Source organism: Lithobates pipiens, unplaced genomic scaffold (genome assembly GCF_037356315.1).
Source record: "Lithobates pipiens isolate NorthernLeopardFrog02 unplaced genomic scaffold, aLitPip1_a1.2 Scaffold_13, whole genome shotgun sequence".
Lineage (NCBI taxonomy): Eukaryota > Metazoa > Chordata > Amphibia > Anura > Ranidae > Lithobates > Lithobates pipiens.
In genome coordinates, this window is record NW_027507718.1 from 3,585,228 (window position 1) to 3,610,464 (window position 25,237).

General features: G+C 43.3%; 1 protein-coding gene across 2 annotated transcripts in view; it reads right to left on the minus strand.

The window, feature by feature from the left end:
• Positions 1-25,237, minus strand: part of LOC143973902 (spindle assembly abnormal protein 6 homolog) — a 165,433-nt gene that overhangs the window by 57,094 nt on the left and 83,102 nt on the right. For both annotated transcript variants that reach the window (XM_077474783.1, XM_077474785.1), the window contains exons 12-13: positions 14,794-14,875; positions 8,287-8,423 (exon numbers count right to left, since the gene is read on the minus strand). In XM_077474783.1, the coding sequence (XP_077330909.1) occupies positions 8,287-8,423; positions 14,794-14,875 (219 nt within the window). The remainder of the gene's footprint in view (positions 1-8,286; positions 8,424-14,793; positions 14,876-25,237) is intronic.

Genomic DNA, 25,237 nt, shown 5'->3' on the forward strand with positions numbered 1-25,237 from the left:
ACAGTTTAAAAATTTACATTTCTCTCTGGCATCTAAACCTCCTAATACAAGAAAGTATTTTGATAGTTTTGAAAGTTTTTGCAGGTCTCTTTATACTCAAAAGGGGCTTTGCGAGACAGAAGAGAATCCAGATGAACAATGCAAAGGCTTTTGAGGAGGTCAGTATTGAGTTTTTCCACAATAGTAAGAATGCTGTGTGAAGCTTCTGCTTCAATATAGTGACAACTTAGAGGAGAGGAATTTTCTGCAGCTTCCTCCAGTACTGCCTCAATGTCCTTTGCATCCCCTTCTGTATCTGCCTTGTCTAGAGCAGGAATATTGGGATCCACCTCTGGATGAGAAAACGGGAGTGGGAGAACAGACATGACGTTTTTTGAACCTTTATTAATGCCGCTATTTGTCCAAGGAATTGTAACAGATGCAAAAAGTCATGCTTTTGTCAAATAGGCCACTTGCTGTGTACCTGAAATAGAGGTAGAATCGGACACATAGACCAACGCGAGAGATTTTCTGTTCTGATGTAAGGACACATCGTCACTTAGAGATTGAGTGTTGTGTGGTTCTTTGGCAGAGAGATTGATCATCTGTAGTTTTGCAATAACTCCTTTTTGCTTGGTCTTCACCATAGCTACGTGTAAGTATAATTCTCTCTGCTATTCACACAGTAAGATATGGAATATAGGGGTGTTTCCAGATGGGCAACGTAGCAAACCAGTTGTATAATGTCCTGTAGGGAATCCTTAAGGCTGGATTCACACCTATGCATTTTTCATGCTTTTTGCAGATTTGCACTACAGTCCATTTAAAATGGTTTCCTATGGAACACGTTCTGTAGTGCAAATCTGCAAAATGCAAAAAGCACTAAACTTTCTTTTCATTAGAACTGAATGAAATGAGCAGTCCAGGCATTGATCATACCTCTTTACCATGTTGCTCTGTTGTCTGCAGATCCCCTGCTATTCTGGGTTTAGTTGTAGCTTTATGTCATGTGACACTCTGTATAGCCTGCTGATGGACTCTGTCCTTTCCACACCCCCGTTTGTAGTCTTCGAGACTCTGTAAATGATGCAACTTAGATGCTAGTTATAGCGGCACTTTTTGGCTGGGGGGGGTTAAGCATGCCCCGCTAGCTGCAGAAGAAAGGGTTAATACCGCCCGCAATGTGACGCTGCCGAAGAGCTGCAGGCGCTTCGGCTACGTTGCCCATTAATTTGAATGGGTAGAGCAACGTGGAAGCGGTGCATACACCGCTCCCACCCCAAAGATGCTGCTTGCAGGACACTTTTTCTCATCCTGCAAGCGCACCGCCCCAGTGTGAAAGCACTCGGGCTTTCACATTATGGTGGCTTAAGAGTTGCTTTTCAGGTGCTATTTTTAGCGCTAAAATGCCTGAAAGGCACCCCAGTGTGAAAGGGGTCTAATAGCCCTTCCTCTATAGTCTTGCAGTAAGCCATTATTCTTTGGCATGATGCAAGACAGGAATGACACAGGAGGAGGTATGACACATGTACATCTTTCATCACCCACAGTAACCCTAGGACCCACCCACATCAACTTCCAGAACTGGTACAAGGGAATCCGATAGCCGCCCTGAAGCTATAGGCTCAAAGGATTATGGGAGATGTAGTATCAGGACTGGAAAAGGAAGGAAACATGAAGTCAGAGAACTATGAAACTCAGCCAGGAGTAGAAACCTGCTGTACATTGCTAAAGAAGGTAAATTGTACAGAAAACTGACAGTGGGGTTGGGATTCATTTACATGCACAATTCATCTGTTTTGGGGTGTAAAAGCTGGAGTTCTTCTTTAACCAGTTGCCGACCGGCGCACGCTGATGTACGTCGGCAGAATGGCACGGGCAGGCATATTGGCGTACAGGTACGTCCAATCTTCAATGCCGCCCCCGGCCATCGCGAGCGCGGACTCTATCGCCGCGGGCATACCCACGATCGGCTCACGGGACGGCTGAATGGAGGAAATGCCGTGTAAACAGCATTTCCCCATTCTGCCTAGCAACTAGTGATGCTAATCTCTGCTCCATGTGATTGGAGCAGAGATCAGTGTTCACTAAATGAAAGCCCAGCCCCCACACAGTTAGTAACACATCCCTAGGAACACACCCCTAGGAACACTTAACCCCTACACTGCCACCCACTGGTTAACCCCTTCATTACCAGTGTCATTTACACAGGAATCACTGCATTTATATAGCAGTGATTACTGTATAAATGACAATGGTCCCAAAAATGGGTCAAAAATGTCCGATGCGTCCGCCGCAATGTCGCAGTCACAATAAAAATCGTTGATCACTGCCATTACTAGTAAAAAAATAAAATAAATAAAATTATTAATAAAAATGCCATAAAACTATCCCTATTTTGTAAACACTATAACTTTTGCGCAAACCAATCAATAATTGCTTATTGCGATTTTTTTAAAACCAAAAATATGTAGAAGAATACGTATCGGCCTAAACTGAGGGAAAAAAAAATGTTTTTTTTTATATATTTTTGGGGGATATTATGACAAAAAGTAAAAAATAATGCGTTTTTTTTCAAAATTGTCGCTCTATTTTTGTTTATAGCGCAAAAAATAAAAACCGCAGGGGTGATCAAATACCACCAAAAGAAAGCTCTATTTGTGGGGAAAAAAAGGACGTCAATTGTTGTTTGGGAGCCACGTCGCACGACCACGCAATTGTCAGTTAAAGCGACGCAGTGCCAAATCGCAAAAAGTGGTCTGGTCTTTGACCAGCAAAATGGCCCGGTCTGCAAGTGGTTAAAGGGAATAGGGAGGGAGGAAGCACCTGATTACCTTATAAGGGCTTAAAGGGTTTGTAAAGATAAAAATGTTTAACCTATTACTACTCTGTTACATACTGATTTCTAATAATTTGATGATTTCCTCCAAAAATATTTTATTACCTGTTAAATTTGTATGCAATAATCATACTCCTGCTATCCTCCAGCGATTCTCTCCTCTACTTCTGGGTTTGCGGTGTGCGTACATTAAAGCGTTGTCACGGCAACCATGGAACTACATTTCCCATTGTGCTTAGCGGCACCGCGCATGTGCAGTGCCCTTTTTGTATATTTCATCTAACAAGAACGAGCAACATTCTCGTTCACACGCATAGCCCCACCTACTAACCCCCAGCCCGTGTCTCTGTGATACGTAGAGCGCGTCTCCAAGCAGAGCTGTAGTCCTAGGGAGGAGGGGGGGGGGGGGCGAGCACAATCCCTCACCACCAGGCAAAACGGCTCGACTGATGGCGATAAGCTTCATGAAGACCAACAGGAAGTGGGGATTTCAAACAAGGATTAGTGACATTTATCACAATCAAAGGAACAGGTAAGTGTTTACCTGTATACCTTTTAAACTCCTTTAAGGTGGACCTGGTGGTAAAAAAAAAAAAAAAAAATGGTTAAAGCTAATGGTAATTTTCTATGTGAAGAAGATGTCCATTACCTTAAGACACTAGCAACAGAATGGGGTAGGGTTATAGGAGGCATATTCTCAAAGGCTTTGCCAGCGCCCAATCAACCGAATCCACACAGTCTATGAAAACTTTGCCTGTGTCCTGTACTGTACAATGTACAATTGAGATATACAGTGCCTTGCGAAAGTATTCGGCCCCCTTGAACTTTTCAACCTTTTGCCACATTTCAGGCTTCAAACATAAAGATATAACATTTTTATTTTTTGTGAAGAATCACCAACAAGTGGGACACAATTTTGAAGTGGAATGAAATCTATTGGATTTTTGAAACTTTTTTAACTAATAAAAAAATGAAAAGTGGAGCGTGCAAAATTATTCGGCCCCCTTGCGTTAATACTTTGTAGAGCCACCTTTTGCTGCGATTACAGCTGCAAGTCGCTTGGGGTATGTCTCTATCAGTTTTGCACATCGAGAGACTGAAATTCTTGCCCATTCTTCCTTGCAAAACAGCTCGAGCTCAGTGAGGTTGGATGGAGAGCGTTTGTGAACAGCAGTTTTCAGATCTTTCCACATATTCTCGATTGGATTCAGGTCTGGACTTTGACTTGGCCATTCTAACACCTGGATACGTTTATTTGTGAACCATTCCTTTGTAGATTTTGCTGTATGTTTGGGATCATTGTCTTGTTGGAAGATAAATCTCTGTCCCAGTTTCAGGTCTTTTGCAGACTCCAACAGGTTTTCATCCAGAATGGTCCTGTATTTGGCTGCATCCATCTTCCCCTCAATTTTAACCATCTTCCCTGTGCTGAAGAAAAGCAGGCCCAAACCATGATGCTGCCACCACCATGTTTGACAGTGGGGATGGTGTGTTGAGGGTGATGAGCTGTGTTGCTTTTACGCCAAACATATCGTTTTGCAAGTTCGATTTTTTTTTCATCTGACCAGAGCACCTTCTTCCACATGTTTGGTGTGTCTCCCAGGTGGCTTGTGGCAAACTTTAGACGAGACTTTTTATGGATATCTTTGAGAAATGGCTTTCTTCTTGCCACTCTTCTATAAAGGCCAGATTTGTGCAGTGTACGACTGATTGTTGTCCTATGGACAGACTCTCCCACCTCAGCTGTAGTTCTCTGCAATTCATCCAGAGTGATCATGGGCCTATTGGCTGCATTTCTGATCACACTTCTCCTTGTCTGAGCTGAAAGTTTAGAGGGACGGCCAGGTCTTGGTAGATTTGCAGTGGTCTGATACTCCTTCCATTTCAAAATAATCGCTTGCACAGTGCTCCTTGGGAGGTTTAAAGCTTGGGAAATCTTTTTGTATCCAAATCCGGCTTTAAACTTCTCCACAACAGTATTACAGACCTGCCTGGTGTGTTCCTTGGTCTTCATGATGCTCTTTGCGCTTTCAACAGAACCCTGAGACTGTCACAGAGCAGGTCCACATAGGTGGATTCTATTTATCACCATCAGTCATTTAGGACAACATTGGATCATTCAGAGATCCTCACTGAACTTCTGGAGTGAGTTTGCTGCACTGAAAGTAAAGGAGCCGAATAATTTTGCACGCACCACTTTTCAGTTTTTTATTTGCTAAAAAAGTTTAAAATATCCAATAGATTTCGTTCCACTTCACAATTGTGTCCCACTTGTTGGTGATTCTTCACAAAAAATTAAAATGTTATATCTTTATGTTTGAAGCCTGAAATGTGGCAAAAGGTTGAAAAGTTCAAGGGGGCCGAATACTTTCGCAAGGCACTGTAGGTAATACTAAGTCTGGTTTACAAGCACTGTGCAAGAAATTAGTTACTGATCGAAAATATTCCCTGCCTGCAGGCCAAAATAAAAAGGTTTTACTGACCTACAATTACAAAACTGACTATAAAGGAATTTTCAATGTTACATAAATTAACGCAATTTGCGTTTTCCTTAACCACTTGACAACTGGGCACTTAAACCTCCCTCGTGACCAGACCAATTTTCAGCTTTCAGTGCTCTCACATTTTGAATGACAATTACTCAGTCATGTAATACTGTACCCAAATGATTTTTTTTGTCCTTTTTTTCATACAAATAGAATTTTCTTTTGGTGGTACTTGATCACCTCTGGGTTTTTTATTTTTTTGCGCTATAAATGAAAACAGACCAACATTTTTGAAAAAAAAAATAAAAAAATAAAAAAAAAACAACACCACCACCACACATTTTTCGTTGTTTCTGTGATAAAATTTGGCAAATTATACATTTTTCTTCATAAATTTTGGCCACAATTCATACCGCTACATATCTTTGGTAAAAATAACCCAGTTTAGTGGATATTATTTGGTCCTTGTGAAAGTTAGTGTCTACAAGCTGTGGTGCAAATCATAAAAAAATTGATCACACCTGATGTACTGGTGGCCTATCTCATTTCTTGCGACCCTAACAAGCCAGGAAAGTACAAATACCCCCTTTTTTGAAAGTAGACATTCCAAAGTATTTAGTAAGATGCATGGTGAGGCTTTTTGATGTTGTAATTTTTTCCCACAATTCCTTCCAAAACGAAGATTTTTTTTCCACAAAATTGTCATTGCAATAGGTTATTTCTCTCACATGGCATGTGCATACCACAAATGATGCCCCAAAATACATTCGGCTACTCCTCCTGAGTATTACGATACCACATGTGTGGTACTTTTTCACAGCCTAGCCACTTAGAGAGGCCCGAAATGCAGGGAGCACCATCAGGTGTTTTAGGAGCATAAATTACACATCTAACCTCTTGACTACCCATTACACTTTTGAATGGCACTAATATGTGGCACTGATAGATGGCACCAATACATGGCACTGATGAAACGTGACACTGATGACAGATGACAGATGGCACTAATAGGTGGCACAGATGACACGTGACACTGATGACACTTATACGTGGGACTGGGGACAGATGGCACTGACAGGTACTGTGGGCACTTTATTCTCTCCCCCCCTTTTTTCTTTTCTTACACTCACAAGCTGCAGCCATTCGCTCTCCCTCCTCACATGCTGTCTGTGCGAGGAGGGAGAGCCAGCAATGAGAGATGATCTCATATATTTACATATGAGATAGTCTCCCATTGGACACTCAGATCGAGTGCTAAATGGCCGCTGCGATTGGCCATTTAGCACGATCTGTGATTGGCTGTGTCCAAGGGGTAGTAAACAGGAGGATGTCCAGGGACGCCCTCCCGGCAATTGGAGTCCACGCTGTAGCCCTCTTTTGGCTATAGCGCGGACACCTAGTGGTTAAATATCAAGTCCACATCTCATCGTTTTATCTGTTCATTAGATGTTCATTATCTGTAGTAGATATCAGAAAAGCGTTTGACCACCAACAAGAATTTACAATACAAATATCAAACAATTTTTTTATAGCAGCCAGAAGTGATCATGTTCTGCCAGCAGGGGAGGATCCCTGCTGGAACACAAAAAAACTCTGCTGGCAGAAAACACAGCAGGAGAAATTGCTCCTTCATAACTGAATGTGTTGTGTTCCACCAGCTTTACTCTTTCAGTTTCGACATAATGAATTTTCGGAGCATTTGAGAAAATCTGATTTGCTAGTCAGGCTACTGTGTAGGTACCATGTATCAGCAAACAAAGCTAGGCACTACAGGAAAATCAAATTGATACAAGGAGAAAACACAATAGGCCCAAAATCAATTTACAATAAGAAAACGCTTGAAAAATGTGACTGGATTAATACCTGCTTAATAGGTGTGTTGAAAATAACCGGATAATCGATGCATCGCAATTTAGCCTTGAACTATTCTGCATCGATGCTGAGAATGGCTGAATTGCGATTGCATCAATTATGTCATTGGCCCGTCCGAGCCGCCCTCTCTTTGTCTAAATGTGTCGCATGAAACTTGGATCTGGAATGCCCTAGCAGTCACTAACAAAGTTCCATCTCCTATGCCAGCTATTACGATAGACGGCACAGTGATCCAATGCCGGGAAATTTAATCAGTGTGACATGTATTAAAGAAGCTGGTCTATAAGACAGGATTTTGTTGACAGCGGCCGCAATTTGAAGGGGTCGTAAAGGTAAATGTTTTTTCACCTTAATGCATTCTATGCATTAAGGTGAAAAAACATCTGACAGTGCCTGCGCCCCCAGCCCCCCCGTTTTACTTACCTCACCCCTCGAAAGTCCCGCGCTCGTCCCCCGACGTCCTTTCCACCATTCAGCCTGGCCGCTGATTGGCTGGAGTGGATGGATGGAAAGCAGCGCAGCCATTGGCTCGCGCTGCTGTCAATCACATCCACTGACGCGGAGCGCTGGGGGGCGGGGCCGTGTGATACAGCGAGCGGCTATAGCCGCCGGCTGTATCACGGGAGCGCGCCCGCAGATGCTTCTCACCATGCGAGGGAGCTCGCATGAACGTGAGAAGCACCTGCGGGAGGAAGCCGAGACAGCTGCCGAGGGACCCCAGAAGAGCAGGTTCGGGGCCATTCTGTGCAAAACGAGCTGCACAGTGGAGGTAAGTATAACATGTTTGTTATTTAAAAAAAAATAAAAAATCACTTTACAATCCCTTTAAATCCATGCTCCGTGTCACAGTGGGAGATCCTTGCTCTGTATAATCTCGGCACTGGTGAGGCTGCATTGATGTTGCTGCACTGATGGGCACATATAAAGTTGCACTGATGGGTTTTTGATAAAAAAAACATGGGCAGTAAATCGTGAGGCATTGCGGAATCTAATTAGTCACAGGATAATTGTAATCAAAACGGGAGACCAATTCTTAACAACTCTGGAACAGCAGAACAGAAAAATATAGCCTATAAAATGTATTGTTGGATACAAAAGAAAAATAAATACCTGGTTGGTTTGTATTGTGCCAATATTTGAAGTTGGACTGGAGGTTTGTAGTGAATTGGGCATTTCATGCAATGCTTGTGGTCCTTGTAGAGATGCAATTTTGTTCTCATTTAGCTGCTTGTTAAGCCAAGAAATTACTAGAGAGACGATAATATATATATATGTGAATTTTCGTTACCAATTCAATTTACTTAACATTTCAGAAAAAGTCAAACATTTGATTCTCTTACAAAATTGACAAATTATATGGCATTTAAAAGATTTAGAATATAGAAAATACAACAGCCAGGGCTATAGTTAAAGTGTTACTAAACTTAGGACCCTGTATCAACTATAATCGTGTCTCCCACAGTGCATAGAACATGGAAATGTAAATTATTTTACTAAATATAAACTGCTAAAAACCCTCTCTCATCCGCAGTATATAGCAGTCTTGTGACTTCTATCAGTGTCTGGCAGAGCACAGGTTAAAGCTTGTAGGAGGAATTTTCAGTCTCCTCTGACTGTCCTGTGGGACTGCATAACCCCTGACCCTCTGTCTGGACAGTGCTGATTGACCCTGTGCCGTTCACATGCACCCTTCCAAAAAAAGTGGGTGTAGCAACACTTTAAATCTATTATCCAACTTGGTATGGTGGTGTGTGTATCACTCCTGCACAAAGTGTCACGCTGGCAATAAGACTTTGGCACTTGTACATGGGCACCACTTCTTCTAACAAGACCACCTGACACCTTCGCCATCTTCTCACCATGCCTTCTCTGCTCTACTCTTTCAGGTAACTGCACTGATCTTCCCTGCAACACAAAGTCACTCTACCTGTCTGCGATTTTCAAACCTGACTCCTCTTTATACCCTCTGGTAACTGCACTGATCTTCCCTGCAACACAAAGTCACTCTACCTGTCTGCGATTTTCAAACCTGACTCCTCTTCATACCCTCTGGTAACTGCACTGATCTTCCCTGCAACACAAAGTCGCCCTACCTGTCTGCAATTTACTAAGAATTTGAAACTACTGCCTATATTTGTTTTTTGAAAGTGTCACTTATTTTGTATTATTCTGCCCTGAATAAGATCAAACATTTCACCTTGTTCTGTTGCCCCCTCTTGCACTGCACTCTGTCCAGGCCAGTTGAATAATTTTGAATCATCCCCCCCCCCCCCCCCACACCTTCCCAGTATAAATGTAGTTCATTTCTTGGGACGGCTGGTGAGAGTTTAGGCTGGTCACTCCTTGCACAAAGTGTCACGCCGGCAACAAGTTTTGGCACTTGTATGTACATGGGCACTTTGACTAAGGCACTGCTACAAAAAAGTAAGTACAGACATTATTGTTTCACTGCTATTTGGCAGGAAGTTCCTCTTAAAACTCCAACTTACCTCAGGCTTCATTCTATTAACTTCTCCCCACCCTCCAACATGCTCCCACTAATCTTTGTTATAACGTCCTCTCTCCTAAAACTCAAATTTCTTTATCCCCACTCTCCAGCCCCCAATCTGTACATATCTCCCTCTCTTCTGTCCACTCAATATCACTCCAAATACCACCTCCTGCTCATTCTAAGCCCACACAGTATCACCACGTCCATTCCACCACAGCATCTGCCCTCCTATAAATCCCACTCCCGCCTTACCACCCTCACCCTCCTACTACTCCTAATGTCTGGGGACATCGCACCAAACCCCGGCCCTCTCACACCCAATTCCCACCTCCAACAGTCGTAAGTCCCACCTTCTCATCCCAATTCCCCAAGTCAGCCCCCCTCTTTCATGTGACCTCTGGAATGCCCGCTCAGTCACCTTAATCTATTTGCTATAACCAAAACCTGGCTCCAGGAATTCAACACTACCTCTCCAGCTGCCCTGTCCCACAGTGGCCTCCTTTGGACTCACTCCACCAGACCCAGTGGATGAAAAGGAGTTGGTGTCAGACTTCTCTCCACACAATGCACCTTCCAGGTACTTCCCCCCACACCTCCCTGTTTCCCTTTGCTCTTATGAAATGCACTGTATTCGTCTTTTCTCTCCAGTTTGTCTGAGGGTCACAGTCATTTATCGGCCTCCTGGACCAGTGTCACGCTTTCTGGGTGACTTCTCTGCATGGCTACCCTATTTTCTCTCATCTGAAGTGCCTGCCATCATCCTAGGTGACTTTAACATTCCAATCAATGTTAATACTGCTACAACTTCTAAACTGCTCAACCTAACCTCCTCATTTAACCTAACACAATGGACACAAACCACCACTCACTCCAACGGCAACAGTCTCAACCTCATTTTCCCATAGCTGCACTCCCTGCAATCTCTCCAACACACCCTTTCCTCTCTGATCACAACCTTATCCATTTCACTCTCTCCTGGTCTCCTACATCCCATGCTGCCAACTCACAAACCACTACCCGCAGAAACCTTTGCAACCTCAACCCTTCCCTTCTTCACTCTGCTACTGATGGGCTTTATGACAAAATCGCACCCCTGTCCTGCCCAGACCTAACCACTTCCATCCTCCCTAGATGAACTTGCTCCTCTTTCTACATGTAGGCCCCATCTGCCCCAACCCTGGCAATCAGATGACACCAGAAGTCTCAAGAGACACAGCCGTGCTCTTGAGCGAGCATGGTGTAAATCTAAGTCCCTGCAAGACTTTACCTTCTACAAATCTGCTCTTCTCAAATACAACTCCTGCTTCCACACTGTTAAACAAACCCATTACAACAATCTCATCAAAACCCTCTCATCCAAACCTTGTCAACTCTTTTCTACCTTTAATTCCTTACTTCACCCCCCACTGCCCCCACCCACCAACTTGCTTACCGCTCAACAGATTGCCAACCATTTCAATAGCAAAAATCTACACAATTCGGAAGGCAATATCCAGCATTCAACTTCCTCCCCAACACAATAGGTCCAAAACCACACTCAATACTTTCCTCTTTTTGCCCAGTTACCACAGATGAAGTTGATAAACTCCTCTCCATGGCCCACCTCACTACCTATTCCCTGGACCCTGCCCCCTCACAATTACTGCGACCACTTTCCCACTCTATCCTCAACTCCCTAACCCACATCTTCAACCTCTCCCTCTCCTCCGGCACCTTTCCTTCCCCACTCAAACATGCACTGGTTACCCCCATACTCAAAAAACCCTCACTATACCCCACCTGTTTGAATAACTTAAGACCCATCTCCCTGCTCCCGTTTGCCTCCAAGCTCATCAAACGCCTTGTCCATGACCGAATGAGTCGCTACCTCATGGACAACAACCTTCTCGACCCCCTACAGTCTGGTTTCTGCCCACAACATTCTACTGAAAGTGCTCTTCTAAAACTCACCAATGACCTATCTGCTAAAACCAATGGGCAATACTCCATACTCCTACTTTTAGACCTCTCTGCCTTTGACACAGTTGACCACTTGCTCCTCCTCATCAAATTACACTCCCTTGGCCTCCATGATTCTGCTTTATCCTGGTTCTCCTCCTACCTATTTCAGCGCACTTTCAGGGTCACTTATAACTCCATTTCCTCCGCACCCCTTCCTCTTTCTGTTGGGGTACCCCAAGGTTCCATCCTTGGGGCCCCTCCTATTCTCGTTTTATACCTCTTTTCTGGGCCAGTTGATACCACCTCTATGCCGATGACACCCAGATCTATCTCTCCACTCCTCAACTCGCCCCCTCGATCCCCTTACAGATCTCAAACTTACTGAATGACATCAGTATGGATAAGGACTCTGACCTCTCCTTCAGCCCCCATATCCAATCACTGGCTTCCTGCCGCCTTCACCTCTGCAATATCTCCAGAATTAGACCCTTCCTGACTAATGACACCACAAAGCAACTCATTCACTCCTTGATTATTTCCCACCTTGACTACTGCAACTCTCTCCTTAATGGCTTACCCTTAAGAAGGCTATCCCCCCTTCAGTCTATTATGAATGCTGCTGCTAGACTAATACACCTCACTAATCGATCCGTGACTGACGCCCCTCGCTGCCAATCCTTTCACTGACTTCCCGTACCCAACTGTGTAAAATTCAAAATGCCAACCATAACATACAAAGCCATCCACAACATAGCCCCCATCTACATCACCAACCTCATCTGCAGATATCGCCCAAATCTTCCCCTTCGCTCGTCCCAGGACCTCCTGCTCTCTAGGTCCATTGTTACCTCTTCCCATGCTCACCTTCAGGACTCCTCCAGAGTGTCTCCCTTCCTCTGAAACTCCCTGCCCCAGTCTGTCTGATCAGCCCCTACCCTGTCCACCTTTAGGAGAGCCCTGAAAACTCACTTATTCAGGGAAGCAGCCTCACACCCACATAACTGTCCCCGAGCCACCCCCATCAAATCATTCTCTGCAGCTATTACCTTTGTACCACCACCCCCTCCCTTTAGAATATAAGCTCTACAAGCAGGGCCCTCCTGTATTGAACTGTACTGTAATTGTGTTGTCCCCCCTAATACATTGTAAAGCGCTGCATAAACTGTTGGAGCTATATAAATTGTGTATAATAATTATAATATATATGTAATGTAAACTGATGTTGGACTGACCAAGTGGATTTAAATCTCTGACAAGAAATATGAACAAAGCATCCCCTTCTATAGTGTGTACTTGTCTCAATCCAGAGCACTAAGTGTCATTTGATGGACAACCTCAATCTGTTGCTGTGTGCTTTGTGAAGGGGGTGTATCCCTTTCCTTCAATCAGCTCCCCGACCATCTGTTTTCTGAACGCTCAGACAGGTTTTCTACATTCTGGACTTTGAATGGCTTTAGAAGATAAATGGCTGCAGATAAACAGGTGCAAATTATATAGGAGTATTTGTTTAGTCTCTGTATCAACTGAGGCTGGTCACCTCACTGGGTATATGTAAGGGTTTACAACCACTTTAAAAGCCTTGCAATGCAAGGTAAAGTATATCTTCATATAGTGTGCACTGGCCTCAATTAATGCAACCTGCATGCATCACTTCTGGCAGTTTCTTACAACACAGAGCATTTCATGGTGACACTCCCTCTCCCTAGCGCACAGGAAATGGTTGCCTTATTGAAATAACCATGTAAAAGTTTCCCAGAAAGGCTGTGTAGAGCGGGTGTGACCTTCCAATTTCAGTCAGCTCTGTGTTTTGGAGTGTGACCACAGATCCCCGCACCCCATAAGCTGAGACATTTGATCTGCTGTGTGTAGTTTAGAGGGCTCTGAAGGAGAGAAGGTTGAAACCAAAAAGGTACAGCTTACGCGGAAGGATTTGCTTCACGATTATCCCCCGAGGCTGGTCATTTTAATGGTTTTATGTAAAGGATTATCATCACTCTAAAGCGTGCCACGAAATTAGCAATTAATGTGGCCAATGGTTGTTAACAATTAAATGTGCATGTATGCCCCAGAATCTTTGGATTACATGCAAAATCAAAACAAGTGGGGTGAACAATGAACTATATCAATGTCTGAATTAAAATCTGGCACTAATAATAATAGGCCAATGTCAAACAGAATAGTCAAGAGTCCTTATGCCAGACACAAGTGAGCTGTCTTGATTCCTGGACTGCTAGCATTTAAGATAAAAAATAAATAACTAAAAATGTCCCTCTGGGCCATGTGCGCATATAAAAGAATGTAACTGTAAATATCTTAGAGGGATGATTAAACATACATGGGTCTCTGATCCAAACATTTTTCAGCAGTTTCATATTTTTTAATAAAGATAAATACTGTTGCAACATACAGCAACAAGCATGTTGTGCGTGTCTTTTAAATTAAAAAATAAAAAACAAAAACATTAAACACTAAGCCATGCCACAAATTACTTATGATAAATCAGCAGGGTTCACAATGCCCATTTTGCTGCCAGCAAGCAAACATGCACTTTTGTAAAAATGGATTCTATGACTTGCATAATATATTGCACTGGGATAACATATAAATTCATATCTTATGAAGCAACATTACAAAGAAATATTTTTAATATTTTCAAATCTAATTTCTCTCACTCTTTGTGAACAGAGTCCACAAGGATCAATAGATACACATTGCATTCATACACCAGATGCATGTATAAAAGTCACAATTTTGAATTACATATTAAACAGTCATAAACAAGACACTCTTCATTTCTAAAAATCAAGTACTTGCTTTCAAGATCAATTAGGCAGCCCAATGAATTGTAAATGCCAAGATAAAATGTCATCTGGTGTCATCTCAACGCTACAACCTAGTTGGAAAATCAGGCTATACACCTTTGCAGGCCTGGACAAGGCACAAAGCATATGCACATTTGTTTGTTTTTTAATAAAAATTTGCTTGGTATAGACCATTACTGTTAAACATTTTCTGTAGACAATGCTGGGGAAAAAAAGCAAGAAAAACTGCTGCATATCTGTCTAACAAAATAAAAAATATATATATTTTACAGGAAACAAGTCAATATAGTCAAGTGTATCAAGAGACACCATGCCTCATTTAACAGTAAATAATGCCATAACAAATAGTTTTGTAACACTTGCCATTCTCATTAGTCTTCAGCAGCTGCTTGCTCTCTTCCAATTTCTCAACTGCGTTATCTAGCTTTTCTTGTATCTTTAAAACCTAAGAAAGACATTGTTTTTGAAAACAGGTGTAGATACAAGGGATAAAAATGCATTAGACACACACAAAGTATAAATAAACGTAAAATAAAAAATGTTTTATCTCGTAAACACCAGTCTGAAAGAGTATCAAGTTTAGTAGGCAAATTTACCAAGCATAACAAACGTGCCTGTTTGGAAAAATACACCAACATGTATGTAAACACAAGCACTGGCATTTACATGTGTATACCTGTATAAAGCATATTTTGTAGGTTTTATTCATATGGGTACATTTACACAGCAGCTGCTGGCTCCTGGGTGCTGCACACACAAAAATACAAAAAGTAGGTGTGCTGTCCCTTTAAAAATTCAGAAAAAAAACTGATACAGTAAATAATAAATTCATAGATGTGAATTTATTGGTAATAAAAAAAGGTGAAGCTGCGCTAAGGATGGAACCCGTACAAAGGGTGAAAAAGATGCCTCCACCTACAGACACACTGCTGCTTACCCGAACGATATGGTCCCTTATGACAGGGGACCCAGGAGCACAAGTGGCTTAAAGAGGAAGTAAACCCTGATGAGTTTACTTCCTCTTTCATTCCCTGCAAAGGCAAAGCATAATGGACTACTATGCATCGCATAGTAGCCCATTATGTGTCACTTACCTGACACAGGAGCCAGCGAAGTCACCGCTGTCCCCTGTAGTCCGCCGCATCCATCTTGTTGGTGGGGTCTCGCAGCTCCGCCGCTGTCATTCGGCGAAGCCGCGATGACGTCACTCCCGCGCATGGGAGCCGACACGCGCGGCTGCTCCGTCGTTGAGAATGCCGCGCTCAGTGCGCCGCTGTCTACGGCGCATGCGCCGTAGACAGCGGTGCCCGTTTTCGGGCAAATATCTCCTAAACCATATAGGTTTAGGAGATATTTCTTGGACCTACAGGTAAGCCTTAATCTAGGCTTACCTGTAGGTCAAAGTGGTTTGTAAGGGTTTACAACCACTTTAAAACCCAAGTGTTAGTGGCAGGCACCAAACCCCAGCAGCAGTAATCCTCATCTGATCCTCCTTCCTTCATTTTGTAGAAATTACCCTTCACCAACCAGGAATTGGTCCAGTCCTCTGCCTGCCGTAGCTCTCATGGGATCCTCTCCTGCTGCCAACACTGCTGAACTCTGCTCCACTGTTGAACCAACCTTCAATCTCCTGGTTAGTCTCTAATCAACCTTTGATCTCCTGTGTTCCCCACAGCACTTACTGTTTATTCCTGCTGAACACGGATCACTATTGCATCCTGTAATGAGTGGAGGTCAAACAGCTGGAATACATATAAATGTGTTTTTTGGTTTTTTATTTTACATTCAAAAGGATTTGTGAACCTGTTTGGCCAGTCTTGTGATTTACACCCTAAGACTAGCCAAACAGATTCACAAATCCTTTTGAATGTAACATTTAATAAAAACACATTTATATGTATTCCAGTTGTTTGACCTCCCCTCATTACAGGACGCAATAGTGATCAGAGTTCAGCAGGAATAAACAATAAGTCCTGTGGGGGACCCAGGAGATCGAAGATTGAAGGCTGATTAGAGACTAACCAGGAGATTGAAGGTGGGTTCAACAGTGGAGCAGAGTTCAGCAGTGTAGGCAGCAGGAGAGGATCCCATCAGAGCTATGGCAGGAAGAGGACTGGACCAATTCCTGGTTGGTGAAGGGTTTGGTGCCTGCCACTGAGATCCCAGGCTGGGTTTTAAGACACTCGTGCTCCTGCGTCCCCTGTCATAAGGGACCATATAGTTCCGGTAAGCGGCAGTGTTTCTGTAGGTGGAGGCATCTTTTTCACCCTGCACGGTTTCCATGGGGTTTTTGGAAGTTTGTCACCGTGATCAAGTTTTTCACCTATTGTGCATGGACTTATTTTGGATCAGTTTTTTTCATTTCCAGGCATCACATGTTTTATGGACTCACTTAGTGTTTTGATTTTTTTCTGTAAATCAGGATTCATTTGTTGATTATCACTAGGGATGAGCTTCGTGTTCGAGTCGAACGTACGTTCAACTCGAACATTGGCTGTTCGGCCGTTCGGCGAAATCCGAACTCTTGGTCCGTTCGCGTCAAAATTCGTATGGCGCGCACGGCCCACAATGCACTGCGATGCAATTGCAGCGCCAGCAGCGAGGAGAGCCATGATTGGCCACAGGCAGGATGCCTGTGGCCAATCATAGCTCAGGCTGTGTAGTGCACGCCCCACACTATATAAGGCCGCCTTTGAGGCGGCCTCGTGTAGTGTGTTGGCATCTGAAGCAGTGGGTGTTCTGTGTACCTTCAACACAGTTACACACCGATCGTTTTTGGCTGATTTCCTATCTTGCTCTTGTGTAGTGGTTATTGTCTGTGCCCTGACCGCAGTATACACCACTATATTCACCTCACCTATATAGCTAGTGATCTATCTTTAATAATAGAGCTTGCAGTCAGTAGTGTTAGGAGATAGTGCGTGCTGTCTGCATGCTCTGTACCCAGTACATACCGCTATAATCCACCTACATAGCTGTTCTCTATTTGAGCCCAATTGCCATTTGCAGGAGTTATTGGAAGTTGTGTGTGCCTCCAGCACAGCACAGTATACATCTGTATATACCCCTTTATCTCTGCTGTTTTCTGGTTATTGTCTGCGTGCCCTGACCCCAGTATACACCGCGATATTCACCTCAGCCTAAGGCCCAATTCTTCTGCCCCTGTTTAACAGGGGCGTTTAAGTACAATTTTTGATGCAATGCTTTGCAGCAGGGCTAATTCCAGCAAAAAAACTAGAGTATATGGAAGAGGTTGCAGTGTGGTGGCACCAGCAGCAGTGTCTAAGGCCAAATTTTTCTGCCCCTGTTTAACAGGGACATGTAATTACAATTCTTGATATAATATTTCACAGAAGGGGCCCCTTCCTGTGCCCACCCAGAGTAACGGTGAGGACTTATAGTGTTGTGGCACCAGCACCACAACCACCAAAGGTCAATTTTTCTACCACTGTTCAACAATGGCATGTAATTACAATTCTTGATATAATCGTTCACAGCAGGGCGCTCCAGCGGCCACCAAGAGTCACTTTGAGGGCTTACAATGTTGTGGCAAAACCAACACCTTGTTCCGCCATTTCTGCAGAGCATATTGGGCAGGCCCCTACTTTCAAACATCCAACTTACAAACATCAGACAGCAGCAAGTGAGATGAAAAAAGATGGACGACAAAACAAATTATACAGGGGTGATAACCCTTCCCTATGTTTTCCAAAAAGCTTAAAAATCGTTTTTTTGACTGGAGCTACACTTTAAAAATGTACCAGTTGAAAATTACAAACCGATTCAACTTAACACAACAAACCTACACAGTCCCTGTCTTGCTTGCACCGCCTGTATACTGCTGTTCTGAGTATATAGGGCCTGGGGGCCACACGCATTTCCTTTTTTTAATATGGGTACAGGGTTCCCCTTAATATGCGTACAAGACCCAAATAGGCTGGTAATGGGCAGGGAGGGCTACCCATGCCATTTTTCTCAATGATTTTTAACCATATTGCAGGAACCAGATATAACATTAAAAGCGCAAGCAGTTTTAAATGGTGTTATTTCCGTTTAATGTCATTTTGTGCAGGGACTGTTCTAAACACGGGAAACACGTGGCACTTCACAGGCATACTACAGACACCCCCCAGGCACCATATTTAAAGGAATATTGCACTTTTTTTTCACTTTAATCGTCATTAAAATAAGTGCTCCCGCCAAAACGGATGTTTTTAAAACTTTTTTTTGCATTGACCCATGTCCCCTGAGGCAGGAGTCAGGTCCCCAAAGCCTTTTTAGGACACTATCTTGCATATTAGCCGTTAAAATTATCACTTTCCATTTCGAACGTTCGAGTCCCATAGACTTCAATGGGGTTCTAACGTTCGTAACGAACGTGGGGTCCGTTCGAAAGTTCTGGTGCGAACCGAACCGGGGGGTGTTCGGCTCATCCCTCATTATCACATTTATGTCATATCCACTTAAGCCCCGGACCATTTTGCAGCTAAAGGACCAGGCCCCTTTTTGCGATTCGGCACTGCGTCGCTTTAACTGATAATTGCACGATCGTGAAACTTGGCTCCCAAACAAAATTGGCGTCTTTTTTTTTCCCCACAAATAGAGCTTTCTTTTGGTGGTATTTGATCGCCTCTGAAGTTTGTATTTTTTGCGCTATAAACAAAAATAGAGCGACAATTTTGAAAAAAAAATCAATATTTTTTACCTTTTGCTATAATAAATATCCCCCAAAAAATATTTAAAAAAAACATTTTTTACTTCAGTTTAGGCTGAAACCTATTCTTCTACATGTTTCTGGTGAAAAAAAAAAAAAAAAAAAAAAAACGCAATAAGCGTTTATTGATTGGTTTGCGCAAAAGTTACAGCATCTACAAAATAGGGGATAGTTTATGGCATTTTTATTAATAATTTTTTTTTACTAGTAATGGCGACTGTCAGCGATTTTTATTGTGACTGCGACATTATGGCGGACACGGACAATTTTGACACATTTTTGGGACCATAGGCATTAATACAGCGATCAGTGCGATTAAAAATGCATTGATTACTGAAAAATGTTACTGGTAGTGAAGCGGTTAACACTAGGGGGCAGCGTAGGGGTTAAGTGCGACCTAATGTGTGTTTTTTTTTACTGTAGGGGGCGTGGCTTGGCGTGTGACATCACTGATTGTCGTTCCCTATGACAGGGAACAGACTATCAGTGACAAGGTCACTTCTGCTCTGTGACTTGATCATGATTTATAAGAGCTATGAAATTGGGATGATTATGTACACTTATGATTTTGAACATATGCAAGTTATTGGTGTTTTATTATGAATTTTGAGAACTTGATGTTTATTGGCACTTCAAGATCTACACACCTATGAATTTATTAACTGACATTTTGATTTATAGTTCTTAAAGGGGCAGCACACCTACTTTTTGTACTGACAGTTATATATTTTGTATTCAGATATTAGATTGCTACAGTTCCTAGGAAGTTACAACAAACACAAGATTACGTTTATTAATCGCATCCCCATGCCAGGGCATTAAAAAGGAGCTATCATTACTGACCTGTTTTTAAAGGTGTATGCTCAAAGCACAGCATTGCTTAAAGCAGAACACTTTTTTTTTTTTGTATTTTTCATTTTATTAATTTGCAGTGGAAACATACATAAAATGTTAAGAGGTGTATGTCACTTTAACCACTTGCTTACTGGGCACTTAAACCCCCCTCAGTCCCAGACCAATTTTCAGCTTTCAGCACTAATGCACTTTGAATGACAATTGCGCGGGCATACAACACTGTACCCAAATGAAATTTTTATCATTTTTTTTCCCACAAATAGAGCTTTCTTTTGGTGGTATTTAGTTACAGCTCAGAGTTTTATTTTTTGCTAAACAAACAAAAAAAAAAAATCATGTTTAATAGTTTCTTATAAAATTTTGCAAACGGGCCATTTTTCTCCTTCATTGAAGTGCGCTGATTAGGCGGTACTGATAGGCTGCACTGGTGGGCACTGATGGGCTGCATTGGTGGGCGCTGATGGGCTGCATTGGTGGGCGCTGATGGGCTGCATTGGTGGGCGCTGATGGGCATAGTTAAGGCGGCACTAATAGGCACAGATAAGGTGGCACTGATGGGCACAGATGGGCACTGATAGGTGGCTCTGATAGGTGGCACTGCTGGGCACTGGTAGATGACACTGATGGGCATGGATGTGGCACTGGGGTGCAGCAACTTTGAGGCAGATTGTGGGCACTGCTGGGTGGCACTGTGGGTGGCACTATGGGCACTGCTGGGTGGCACTAACGGGGGGCACTTACTTTTAATAGATTTGGCACTGCATGGGGCAGGTGGGCACTGGCAGGGGGCAGGTGGGCACTAGCAGGGCTGGCCGTGATCGGGACTGATGTCCCGATCACGGCCGCCGGTGATCGGCTTTTTTTTTTCTCCTCTCGCTGATAGCGCGAGGAGGAATAATAGCCGATTACCGGCTCCGTTATATCACATGATCAGCTGTCATTGGCTGACAGCTGATCACGTGATAAGGGGTCGGGATCGTGCACGGGACTACGTCAATAGACGTAGTCCCGGAAAAGGAGATCCGCGCTGTAGCCGTCATTTGGCTATAGCGCGGATCTCAAGTGGTTAATAGTTTGTTATAAAATTTTGCAAACAGGTCATTTTTCTCCTTCATTGAAATGCGCTGATGAGGCGGCGCTGGTGGGCACTGATAGGCTGCACTGTTGGGCACTGATAGGCACAGTTAAGGTGGCACCGATGGGCACAGATAAGGCAGTACTGATGGGCACAGATAAGGCGGCACCGATGGGCACAGATAAGATGGCACAGATGGGTGGCACGGATGGGTACCACTGATAGATGGGACTGCTGGGCACTGGTAGATGACACTGATGGGCACGGATATGTGGCACTGAAGTGCAGCACTGTTTTTGCGGCAGATTGTGGGCACTGATAGGTGGCACTGTGGGCACTGATAGATGGCACTGTGAGCACTAATGGGTGGCACTAATGTGTTTCACTTTTTCCCCTACTTAGGTCGCACTGGCAGAGGGCAGGTGGGCACTGATGATTTGGCCGTGATTGGGACTGATGTCCCGATCATGGCCGCCGGTGATCGGCTTTTTTTTTATTTCTCCTCGCGCTAACAGCGCGAGGAGGAAAAATAGCCGATTACCGGCTCTGTTGCGATCACATGATCAGCTGTCATTGGCTGAAAGCTGATCACGTGGTAAGGGGTCGGGATCGACCCCTTGCTCCGATCTATGATCAGGCGAGTCTTATAGACTCGCTGATCCCAGAGCGTGCCGCGCGCGCCCCTGAGGGGGTGTGCAGGCCGCTCGTGCATGGGACGTCAATAGACGTCGTCCCGGCAAAGCAGGTCCGCGCTGTAGCTGTCATTCGGCTATAGCGCGGATCTCTAGAGGTTAAGTATGTGTGAGGCAATGGTAATATTTTGTTCAGCAATGTGCAAGTGTGGCTCTAAACTGTGGGCTCTCAGGCATGGAAGCCACACCATACTGTTGCTCCACTCTCTCCCCTTGTCCATTGACAGTGACAGAATGCTTTGTTTTCAGTGAATAGGTACATAGCAACAAAAGTGTTCATTAAATGGGTAAGGGGAGAGGAAGGGCGGACAAGCAACAGTGTAGCTTCAGTGTATGATACCTGCAACTTCTGCTATAGAATCAGAAGTATAGAGAGACCTATACTAACTGGCCTAAATAAAAGTAGTGACATTATTACAGTAAATCATACACATACTTAAAGTAATAATTTTGATGGTTCCGCCTCAAACAACACCTAACAAAGATGGCACCTCATCCCTGAAAGTTTGAAACATAAATCAAAGGACAGAAAGGGAGATTAGGGATTTTTGCGGTGCTAATTAGCAAAACTAGCAAAATTAGCAAGTTGAGTTTAAAACTCAACTTAAAGCGGACCTCCACCCTGAAATGGAAGTTCCGCTCATCTGATCCCCCCCCCCCCACCCTCCGGTGCCACAATCGGCACCTTTCAAGGGGAGGGGGGTGCAGATACAGTGGTGTGAAAAAGTGTTTGCCCCCTTCCTCATTTCCTGTTCCTTTGCATGTTTGTCACACTTAAGTGTTTCGGAACATCAAACCAATTTAAACAATAGTCAAGGACAACACAAGTAAACACAAAATGCAATTTGTAAATGAAGGTGTTTATTATTAAAGGTGAAAAAAAATCCAAACCATCATGGCCCTGTGTGAAAAAGTGATTGCCCCCCTTGTTAAAACATATTATAACTGTGGTTGTCCAGACTTGAGTTCAATTTCTCTAGCCACACCCAGGCCTGATTATTGCCACACCTGTTCACAATCAAGGCATCACTTAAATAGGAGCTGCTTGACACAGTAAGGTCCCCCAGAAGATCCTTAAAAGCTACACATCATGCCGAGACCCAAAGAAATTCAGGAACAATTGAGAAAGAAAGTAATTGAGATCTATCAGTCTGGAAAGGGTTATAAAGCCATTTCCAAAGCTTTGGGAATCCAGTGAACCACAGTGAGAGCCATTATCCACAAATGGCGAAGACATGGAACAGTGGTGAACCTTCCCAGGAGTGGCCGGCTGCCCAAAATTACCCCAAGAGCGCAGCGACAACTCATCCAAGAGGTCACAAAAGACCCCACAACAATGTCCAAGGAACTGCAGGCCTCACTTGCCTCAGTTAAGGTCAGCGTTCATGCCTCCACCATCAGGAAAAGACTGGGCAAAAATGGCCTGCATGGCAGAGTTCCAAGGAGAAAACCACTGCTGAGCAAAAAGAACATCAAAGCTCGTCTCAATTTCTCCACAACACATCTTGATGATCCCCAAGACTTTTGGGACAACATTCTGTGGACCGATGAGACAAAAGTGGAACTCTTTGGAAGGTGTGTGTCCAAGTATATCTGGCGTAGAAGGAACACTGCATTTCAGAAAAAGAACATTATACCAACAGTAAAATATGGTGGTGGTAGTGTGATGGTCTGGGGCTGTTTTGCTGCTTCAGGACCTGGAAGACTTGCCGTGATAAAAGGAACTATGAATTCTGCTGTCTACCAAGAGATCCTGAAGGAGAATGTCCGACCATCTGTTCGTGTACTCAAGCTGAAACGAACTTGGGTTCTGCAGCAGGACAATGATCCTAAACACACCAGCAAGTCCACCACCGAATGGCTGAAGAAAAACAAAATGAAGACTTTGGAGTGGCCTAGCCAAAGTCCTGACCTGAATCCTATTGAGATGTTGTGGTATGACCTTAAAAAGGCCGTTCATGCTCGAAAACCCTCTAATGTAACTGAATTAGGACAATTCTGCAAAGATGAGTGGGCCAAAATTCCTCCAGGACGCTGTAAAAGCCTCATTGCACGTTATCGCAAACGCTTGGTTGCAGTTGTTGCTGCTAAGGGTGGCACAACCAGTTATTAGGTTTAGGGGGCAATCACTTTTTCACACAGGGCCATGATGGTTTGGATTTTTTTTCACCTTTAATAATAAACACCTTCATTTACAAATTGCATTTTGTGTTTACTTGTGTTGTCCTTGACTATTGTTTAAATTGGTTTGATGTTCCGAAACACTTAAGTGTGACAAACATGCAAAGGAACAGGAAATGAGGAAGGGGGCAAACACTTTTTCACACCACTGTATATACATGTGACCATTTACACTTCTACTTGTAGCCCCATGGACATTGTTGGGCTCAACAATTTGTGCAATAAAGTGCTTCTTTTTAAAAAAAATCCAATCCATGGTGTACATATATTTATATGTGAATATACATATGGACACAGATATTTTTACAAGCGCTTCTTGTGTTTATGTTTACCTTGTTTTCCATTGTCCAATGGTTGGCAGCTGCACAAGGGGTCAATTTAATTCCCCTACACGCACCATCCATGTTCAGATTGAGCGCTACAGGAACTTGTTGTTTGTGCCGTGTTTTATTATGCCTGATATGACCCATTGAGCTTCAAAGGTCTGAATATTTGGTGAGAGTCCATTCTCATGTGGGGTACTGCCTTTGAGGTCACTGGTACTTAGAACTGTTGCACATTAATTTTATGTAAGCATATTTTTAAATTCAAGATTTTGCTACAATAAGTACTACACTATGGAATTGTTTTTCTGATTTCTTTGGAAAATCTCCTGTAGTAACCTAGGACACCGATGGATGTCTAGAAAAGAGAACTTGAGAAAAGGAGAGAGACTGGTGGCATGATATGATCCATTGATTTCTGGGGGTCTTACTATCTGGCAAGAGTCCATTTTTAGGGAATGCACCACACAAAGGGGATGTTCAGTGGTTGCAAGAAATGGTGGCACCAAATTGTGAACACTTATTGTTTATGAGCAGTATATCATGGACAAAGGGACTATTTAAAATATTTTTGTTTTGTTTGACACACGTGTCTTATTTTCATGAGATCACGGTTCTGAAATTATTACAACACTGGTTTTCTTATTATATCTGCAAAAGAGCCTCTAAGAACATCTGAAATTTTTTCAGCATCTTTGAACGAAGGAACATTGTTTACGATGGAGAAATATGGATCAACCACAGAGTAGCCTACTTCTTTGCAAACTCGGTCATTGGACAGTGCACATTCTATCTTTCATGAACAGGTTTTGCAGGTCTCTCTGTACGATAAGTGTATGGCAAGATCAGGAGTCAGTCTACACAATGCCAAGGCTTTTGCAGACAAAGGCTATGAGCTTTTCTATATTAGCAAATATGTTACATGAAGCTCTCTCTTCAATATGGTGGCAGTCTGGGGAAGAAAAAT